General features: G+C 47.3%; 1 protein-coding gene across 1 annotated transcript in view; it reads right to left on the bottom strand.

Moving 5' to 3' along the window:
* Positions 1-8,513, bottom strand: part of valopa (vertebrate ancient long opsin a) — a 28,565-nt gene extending 20,052 nt beyond the window's left edge. The window contains exons 1-4 of the mRNA XM_056291572.1: positions 8,150-8,513; positions 4,893-5,103; positions 1,694-1,811; positions 714-947 (exon numbers count right to left, since the gene is read on the bottom strand). Of these exons, the coding sequence (XP_056147547.1) occupies positions 714-947; positions 1,694-1,811; positions 4,893-5,103; positions 8,150-8,513 (927 nt within the window). The remainder of the gene's footprint in view (positions 1-713; positions 948-1,693; positions 1,812-4,892; positions 5,104-8,149) is intronic.
* Between the last annotated feature and the right edge of the window lie 1,413 nt (positions 8,514-9,926).

Here is a 9,926-nt window from a genome sequence, read left to right on the forward strand (position 1 = left end):
AGGTGTGTTGATCAGTTATAGCAGCTGGTGTAACAAAAAGCTGCGCACACGTCGGTCTCCGCGGCACACAGCTGAACAACACCGTACGAGGGTCGTGCTCATCTGCCCGGCAGTGTGACGCTAGTCCTTGCCAACCCCACAAGCACACAGCAGGAGGCTTCTATAGATATAGCAGAGGTAGGCCCTGACAATTGCACTCTCTGGATTTTCCGTTTGATTTATTCATACGCCGTGCATTATTGAGAGACGGGCTATCAACCCAACCGCAACTTAAAAAATGAGCTGTCAGATGCATTTTTTTAGCAGAAGCTTTCATATGTCACATACCCATAGTGGTCTGTGTCAGAAGAACGAGTCTAGCTAGCTGTGCATCAAATGCCCTGCCGAGGCTGGCTGGACCCTGGTACCCAGCATTGCCCCCCCGGTTCATAAACAAGATAAGAGACAAAACTATTTTATGCCCTCCTGTCGAAATATGTACAACCCAAGTGGTCCGTGATCCATGTTTGATGTGACGGACCGCATTAATACTCGCCAAGTACGTTGCTGTATGACGTGTGACTTCTCTATTACGTAACACATGAAGATGTCCTGGGTAGGCCGAGTGAGAGAATTCGGAGGAAAGTCATTTTTTTTTTCCCTCCTATGGTTTAATAGAAATACAGTGGTGGTCATTTGAGTGGGCAAATTAAAGAAAGACAAAAGTCAGTTACCTGTTTATTCATGAAGACGTAAATGACAGGGTTGTAGACGGTAGCAGTCTTGGAAAAAAAGGCGGGGATGGCGGCCAGCCTCGGATCCAGGTAGATGGTCGGACAAGCCGTGACCACGATGGAGAAGGCTGCGTACGGTGTCCAGCCCACCATGAACGCCACAATCATCACCACCACCATCTTGGTCACCTGACGCTCTGGCTTCCTGGCGTTGGCCAGACGGCCATGAGACACCTGCAGGCAGCAGAGGAGCATGGGCTGTTGTGCTGCAATACTGTGAGATTTAATGTGAAAATCAGTCCATGGAAACTGATTTGAAATCTGAAATTCAGGGTTGCAAACAAGCAAACATTTTGCTTAGGCATATATATATATATATATATATATATATATGTGTGTGTGTGTGTGTGTGTATATATATATATATATATATATATATATATATATGTGTGTGTGTGTGTATATATATATATATAGTATTTAATTTACTTATTTAGTATGTATGTACATTTATACTTTCAGTTCATAGGTATATTTACATATTTCAGCTATATATAAGTATGTTCATATTCCTCTGCACATCTCAGTACACGGGTATATCTTTGTAGATATGTATTGCTATGCCCACATTACTTTGTACACTGTGTATTCTGCATACGATGTTTTGTATTCTACCTCTACATCTCGTCCATCTGCTCTTATGCTGCTGTGACACCTGAATTTCCGTTTGGAGATGAATGAAGTGTACTACAATACAATACAATACAATACAATACAATACAATACAATACAATACAATACAATACAATACAATACAATACAATACAAAAGGGACAGAAATTGATTTTCCACAGTGATAAACACAAAACATGCTTTCCTCTGGTTCAAACACCGTCCGTTTTCTCTTGCATGTATTTATTAATCCATTTTCACTGGTTTTCAGTTTTTTTTTGATGTACTCTGCACAGACTCCAACTGACCTTCCTCAGCTTCCGTAGCAGCCTCCCATAGCAGAAGATGATCACTCCCAAAGGCAGAATGAAGCAGGTGGTGAAGAACGTGATGATGTAGCTGTGATCCACAATGTCAGTAGAGTACCTGAGGTGGGCGATACACATTTCAGCCGTTAACTTAAGGTCCATATACATCGCTGTAAAAGCTTTAATTCCTAAAACACAAACATTACTAGCAACCAATGATAAGAAGGGCTTGTAGCAGGTGTCTGAAATTCAGATTTGACCAGAAATGTAAAGCGCTTTGAATGGCTGTTGCAGCTAGAAAAGCGCTATATAAAATGCAACTTGATTGATTGATTGAAGGCTGCAGGACCCGTGGTACGGGAGGGAGGGGGGGGGGCAGAGCGGACTAATACCGTCCCAGTGCGGAGGCTCATGGTGTTGCCTCCGACTCAACCCAGCGTGGAAGGAGACACAATTGGTAATGCTCCTGGATGGGGAGCTGGTAGGGGTAATGTGTCCCACCATAGCAATAGTGACCCCTACAGTTGATGGTGTGTCTGTACAGCTGCGGGTGGATCCGAGAGAAATAGCGTGAGCTCTGCATACGTCACGTTCCCCCAGAGTAACCAGCAGGTGCGAGGGGAATCCACCCCCCACCCCCCCCCCCAAAAAAAGGACCCTGCACATTTTCTTCATATTACTCATGTGAAGTGGACATGGGATGGGGTAAGACTGTGGTCTGTAGTCAAGACCACTATATATAAGTCCAAGTCAGCACTAGGAGTAGTATGTCTGGTTGAGTCCAAGGCGAAAATTGTTTTCAAAACCATGGGTTTTCAATGGTGGGACATGGGGAAAAGGCCAAGTTACTGTTTTTTGACTTTTTTTTTTTTTTTTTTTTAAGAAAAACACAAGTGAACGCCAAGCATTGGCTGAGACTCGGGCACAACCACACCAGATAAAGCTTGAATCATGGAAGTATGGCCTCACTGTGCATTTGAACTGCAGCTCTGCAGCCCCGATCAGCCAAAAATTATCCAGAGCACTGTTTTAGGAGAGTCCCTTTAAGCACAAAACCGGTGACAATGTTAATTTCATAACTACTGTACATGCTGTCTGTAAAATGTCCGCCTGACATTCAGAGGCTTTTGTCTGGCTATTCAGAGCGAAGCCTGCCTTTGCACCTCATTTGAGCTTGAATTAGAGAGGAAAATCCACAACTGGGTCAAATCTTTCTGACTCAATTAGGGCCCCCGGGGCCACTGATTATGCCATTTTCATCAGAATACCAATTCTGGAGGACATTATCTGGCAGACAAGCAGGTGTGTGTGTGTGTATGTGTGTGTGTATACATGAGTGTTATATATTTCAAATCTTGATGAAGTTTGTATTCTTTTTGGTAACACCCCGCGTCGCATACCTACTTCTACAGTTCACATCAGAGAACGGCCCTGTACATCTTCACAAATGCAGGCTAAGCGCTGTTCTCATATGTGCCCCAACAGGGCTGCAGACGTAAGCAGATGCTAGGGAGGGTGTTTAATGACTCACTTTCCCCAACCAACGTCTTCTAATGGACACAGTAGTCCCAGCCTGCAGTCTCCCACACCCGAGTTAAAAGTATTGTAACGACCACGAGTGACTGGACTCACTGGCGCTTGGTTAACGGGTCAGACCCTTTAGTCGACTAGTTAACGTAGTCGGCTGCCCCCCGAATTCGCTACATTGGTGTCAGAAGTGGGATGGTGAGACAGTGAGGCCATCGGAAGCGTGTGCACCCAGAGGTGTGAGGGAGCTGATATGCTGAAAGAGGGGACGGGGGGGGGGTGTAACGATCACGGATGACTAGACTCGCTGGCCCTTGGTTAACTGGTCGGACCCTCTAGTCAACTGGTTAACGCAGTCGCCCGTGATGTGGGACACACCGGGTTCGCGTCCTGACTGCGGCAGTTCCCGGCTGCCCCCCCCCCCCGCCCCGAATTCGCTACAAGTCAAGTCAATTTTATTTGTATAGCCCAATATCACAAATTTGCCTCAGGGGGCTTTACAGCAACACAACATCCTGTCCTTAGACCCTCTCATCGGATAAAGAACAACTCCCTAAAAAAAAACCTTTAACAGGGAGGAAAAAATAGGAAGAAACCTCAGGGAGAGCAACGGAGGAGGGATCTCTCTCCCAAGACGGACAGCGTGCAATGGATGTTGTGCTTACACAATTTACACAATACAACACTGAAATAGGATACAGTATAATACAGTCGGCCAAAGCCACTATTTAAGAGCTGTAAAGAGTATGAATGGTAGTCAGAAGTACAGTAGGTTGTAAGGTTTGACTAAAACCCCATCAATAGGACAACCTGGTGTCACCAATTCTCCATCCATGGTTTTTACTTTCAAAAATTTTTTTGAATCATTCACCCTCCTTAACAATCAGATGTCACTGAACAGTTAGTGTCCGTTAGTGCATCCAGCTATGAGAAGGATGACCATAAACACAGTGACAGTCGGGAAAGAAAATTTGCACAGTGAAATACAGCAATAAAGCAAACACACATTCGGTAATCCACGATATGAGGACCAATAAGAGAGCTGACTGGAACTGGCTCTAACTGGACACTGAGTGCCCAGGTAGAAAAACTGCTGTGGCCCGGACCCGTCCCACACCCGACACTTTCATCCTGCCCACATACCGTGTGGAATGATGGTACTTAGGCGGTCCGCTCCTGTTTGCCAGATCTGGGCCAGAACCAGGCCATAGCAATGCCGCATGTGCCACATATTTGCCAAAGGCGGCCTATATTTGTTTTGTGATATTTGGGCCATATTCACCACTTCAAGGTCACATCCAGATTTCATGTTGCCGAGAGCACCACATCTTTGCCAAAAAAGGCCCACATTTGATTTGGCATATTTGGGCCGTATTTGCTATTATACACGTAGGCCACTTCAGGCTCACATTCATTTTGTCAGGGCCAGAAGAAGGCCATCAGTGCCGCATCATTGCCTGAAGTGGCCCACATCCGGATGCTGTCTCGGTGCGTGCAAGATCTAGCATCACATGAATAACGAGTACTGGGTGTTAATGTAGAAACTCTAGAATATATGTAACTGCTCGAGAACTCGAATGCTCGAGAACTCGAATGCTCGAGTACTCTCTGCGGCCCCTAGTACATACTACTTTTAACACAAAACTTGATGACAGAAATGTCAAGTTCTCACCAGTTCGGCTCGCAGGTGGTTCCGATTTTGCTAACGGTGTAGCTATTCCAGCCCAGCACGGGGGGGAAGGTCCAGATGAAGGAGAAGGTCCAGACGAACAGCAGGCCCAACATCGCATGCTTCCCTCGCAGACGGATGTTCCCCAGGGGCCGGCAGATCACAAAGAAGCGCTCAAACGACAGCACCGCCAGGGACCACAGGGCCACGATCCCTGAGATAAACAGAGGCAGCTCATTCTGCTGGTGCTGGTGGTCAAAATGTACCACATTGAGACAGTGTCAGCAAAAATCACACAGGACCAATTATTAGCATTTAAAGTCTTGAAACTCAAAACCACAGAGCAATGTTATGCGATATGATAATAGCGCTTATGAGCAACTATTTTCTAAGCGAACAATCTTCAAGTGTGAGATTTAAGACAAGAGCGCCTCCGCCGTTTGTCATTCAGTCAGTTGCATTGATATAATTACAAACAGCAAATCGACAGAGGTAGCGGCACTCCAGAAACATAATAAAAAAGCGTTAAAATGTGGCCTTATACTTTACGTTAATTTATTTTTTCCCATCAGGCTTACCACATGTTTCAGCATGAGAGCCTTCACCAGGTTTCTCAACAGGCTATGTCAAGCACGTTAAGTGGCTCCATCTTGCTCTTAATGTACTAGTTGACATAGTTTGGATGGCTTTTCCTCTGCAGTCTAGGGGTTTCACCCAGCTGAACTGTATCTATGGATTTGGAGAACATAGACTGGGCACCGACTGCTCAGTAGGACCTCTCCTCAGAGTGCACTCGTACCAGTGTTTTACAAAATATCACCAAGATGAATTCAGCCTGTACGTCATGTGCTGAGGTAAATACCGAAGAGCTATTTCTGGAGATAGTCTAATGATGCAGGCTAGGTACATTAGGCTGCCTCTAAATGGACTAAAAAAGGGGACTTTAATTATGGTAATAATTCACTCTCAAAGACTGGTTAATTACTTATGTCTCTACGCCCGGAGTGCGCACATCCTTGCCTTTGCAACCCTTATTTTAAGCTCGGTGGAGATGGGAAAAAGGGAGGAGTGGAGACCCAAGTGTACAATAATGACAGATACTTTAAAGAGGAGCCTCTGCGATGACCACAACTAGTTGAAATTATAACCCATCAAACCAAATTGGAATCTTTGAAGGTGGCTTGATAAAACCCACAGTTTGACAGAAGAAGCTCTCTGTTTTACCTGTGTGTGTTTGTTGGGGGGGGGGGGTGTTCTTGGTAGGGTTGGGGTTAGTATTGAACTTTAGCTGCTAATACAGAGCACGCATAAATGCATATAGATCATCTACAAATGCAAACAAGCTCATATGTGCACCCCCGAGTGCAGTGTTAGGTGGAACCTGCACCCAGTAAACCTAGACCAAGACAAGGCTTGCACGATTGCAGGCTGGCGCCTATTATTCTAGGTTGATATTGACTAAACATTGTGATGTCACACAGGTTAATGGATCAGATCGCATGTCGTAGTAGAGCAGGGCGAGCCTCGCTCTTGACCTCATCAAGAAATGTACGGTTGTGTGCCGTTACCCTCTGCTCCAAAAGGTTTGTGTGCTGGATTCTTCTCGAAGGTATCGGTGTCAAGGAAAACAGAAGGGAGAGAAAGTTAAAGTTTGTAAGGGCCTGCAGTAAATCCCTGCCGGTAGGTATTTGCAGTCAGTTGCATCATGCCGCACCACTAGGAAACAATGCAAAAAATAAGAAGTAAACCAATAAATGCAATCAACCCCCCCCCCCGCCCCTATGCCCTGCTTTTATTCATGCAGCTGTGTTTCTTCTTCAAACTACATCATGGTATGTGTGGTCACAAGACGTGATTCCTGCATTTGTTAACCTGAGATTGTGTGTTTTGTGGGGGGGGGGGGTTTGGGGGGGGGGTACGCCTGATCCCGGTGTGGTGTCAAAAGTTTGGTTTAACTCCTGCGAATCAAACAAAAACGGTTTTCTGAAGAAGAAAAAACAAAATTCCAGCAAAGTTACCTCTGGAAACCTGGAGTCACAGCATTTTGTATGTCATATCAGAGTAAAGTCATGAAAGACACCATCGGTTCCCTAGCTATCGGTTTAAACTGAGAAAAATACACACGTTAGGTTAAAACAATCACTTATATACAAGTATAATATCAAACCCAATCTGCCGTTCAAATAATGCTCCCTCCAACATTTCAGGCCTCGTATTTTGAGAAGTTTTAGGCAGGCGGAGAGTCTCGTTAGCGCTCATCTCCACAACAAAACTGCGTATCACGATACAATATCCAGATGTCATCCTGATACAACACCGTTGCAGGGCAATAAACGATACTACTGAACAACAGCCCGGTGGTCTGTGTGGGCCAGATGTTGCCTTGTTAAGGTCTTCACCTGCAGCTCACCTGCTGTGTGCGTAAAAGTCTGTCCCCACATGTCTGTAGTCTTCTCCTGATGGTGTCTTGGAGTTAAAACCAAAAAAAGCTGGAGTCTAATGGTGTCTCTGATTATTTGGAGTAACTCTGCTGTCCTCTACATGGCTGTATGCCAGCCATAATCTTCCTCACACCTGCCGCACACTGTGACACCGACAAGTAGCCAAACTCAGTCACAGAGTCACCGATCTAAAGCAGATGTGGTTTCTCGCGTCACGTGTTAACATGCGCGAACTCGAACCGACACCATCCCACTAAATCGGTCCAAATCGACTAATTGATCCCAGCGAGGGATCCCCCCTGTTACCGTCCCGTCCCCCTGCTCCGTCAACACGGTCTGCAAAGCGTCTCGTGTCCTTGGTTTTAAGGATCGGTTTCGATAATTGGGGTGGGTTGTGAAATATGCAAATTAGCCCTCGTCAACTTTCTAAAATGCTCAAAATAAGCCCTCGGCAAAGCGACGGTCTATGCGCTTCTGTCTGGTCTTTTTAGTTGCTCTGGGGTAGTGTGTTCTCGCAGCTTAGGTCCTGTGTTCTAAAATGTCTTGGGTTATACTGCGCATGCGCTGGTTAAGGTTCGGCTCAGGTACCCTACCATCGGCGCTAAAGTCGGACATGGTACGAAAGGTAGGACAGTTCGACACAACACCGGGTGTGGTTTTTCCAGACTGCAATTATTTAAAATGTCATTAATCTAAAATGAAGTGTGTGTGTGTGTGTGTGTTGTTTTTTGTGTCTTATTCAATGGCCCCGTTGACGTTAAAGTCGCACGTGCGTCACCCTCCAGTCCGCCAGCGGTTCAACAAGTTGCGCACACTTACCGAAAAACGTGACGGCGAAGCCCTCCAAGACGCACGCCCAGGTCCCGAGGAAGAAATAGCCCCTGGCGTTGGTCAGGAAACTTATGGCTCCACCGGTCAGGGAGACGAGGAAGTCGGCGATAGCCAAATTGACTATGATATAATTCAAGGGCTGCCTAAGCTGTTTGAATTTGAACGTGACCAACATCACCACGAAATTCTCGCCCAGGGACAACGACGTCACGACGAACATGACCACAGCCAGGATGGTGAAATTCCAGGGGGCGATGCTCTTGACGGGTCCTCTAAAAGGGTCGTCGGGCTCGGAGGTGTCTGCCGCCTCGGTGTAGGACACGCCGTTCACGGAAAGGCTTAAAGAATCCATTGTCCATGTCCAAAACACGCACGAGAGAGAAATGGGGGTGGGGGTGGTGGGGGGGAGACGCTTTGCTTGGCGAGCTAACTTAAGTTGAACGTTGCGCGGTGTTCAAAGTTGTCCCCCTGACTTTTCATTCGTATTCGGTTTGGAGAAGCCCGCAACTTTACTTCTGGGGAGCTCCCCAACGCAGGCGCTCACTGGCAGCCAGCTGAAGCCCATTCTCGTCGCGCCTGGCCGCGTTGTCGGAGAATCCGCTCGAGCTCGTCACTTTTCACTTAAATAGCCCCCCGGGGGGAAAAACGCTTGAAATCCACGTCCCCCCCACCCCCACCCCCACTCACCCCCCCGCGCGCGCGGCGCGTAATGAGCAAAACACGCGGAATCCGGCGCAACTCTTCCGAACGAGGAGGCGGCGGCGGCGCGCGGCGGCCGGGCGCGTCCGCTGCAGGAAGCGGCGCGTTTGGATAAGAGACGCCGGCGAGCGGACGGACGGACGAGTGATCAGCGGCGTCTTGGAAGCGCTTATATAGGCGGCCGCCGACTTGCCAGAGCTCCAGCATCACTCCTGCCCTCCAGGAAACGCCAGACGCACCCTTTCAGATTTGCGCTTGCAGCGCGCGGACACCGGAGCGAGGTCTCTTGCCCTGACGCACTCCAGCGGTGCTCGGGTCTTTGCCCACACCGCAATAATCACAGACGCGACGTGGGTTGCTTAAAAGCTCTAGTTAGGGAGGCTGCTTCAGCTTTTCTTTTTTTTTTTGCGCGTTTTCTCTTAAGTGCGCGGGCGACAAGGCAGATAAGGGAATACAAATGGACATTTGCTCCATTCTTCGATGCGTAACGTGTTGTTGGAGTCGAGCTTTAACACCTTGTTATTTGCCTATCTAATACATGGCGCGTCTTTGGGTGACGTGCCCTGCGTGTACACCTGTAGTTGAGGTGTACACGCCGCCAGCGTGCGGAGTCCTCGCTCGGCGCAGCGAAGGTCTGCCTGCACACGGGTTGCTCCAACACGCACACAGGGATCAAGTGAATACTTGAATACGAAGCGTAGAAACGCGCTTTATTCATTCATCTGTCATGCACAAGCAGAGCTCTTGGTTATTTTAGAGGACGTTCGTTGTTTGCGACCGCCATCTCGCCCCAACAGCACACACACGCACACATACTATTACGCACGCACGCACGCACGCACGCACGCACGCACCACCACTTGTGACTTCACTTTGTACGAGCGTGCCAAGCAACTTGATACATTGTTCTTTTGCTTTCTTTACAAGAACAAAAAAATAAACAAAAGTTGTTCCGTGAAAATTAGCTCCCAAAAGCCGCTTGAGCTTATTCTACATGATGAATGCACGCCATTTTAATGTCAATATGTTTTAGTTTGCGGGACAAAAAAGACGAACACTAAAACAT

The sequence above is a fragment of the Lampris incognitus genome, chromosome 13 (assembly GCF_029633865.1).
Source record: "Lampris incognitus isolate fLamInc1 chromosome 13, fLamInc1.hap2, whole genome shotgun sequence".
Classification (NCBI taxonomy): Eukaryota; Metazoa; Chordata; class Actinopteri; order Lampriformes; family Lampridae; genus Lampris; species Lampris incognitus.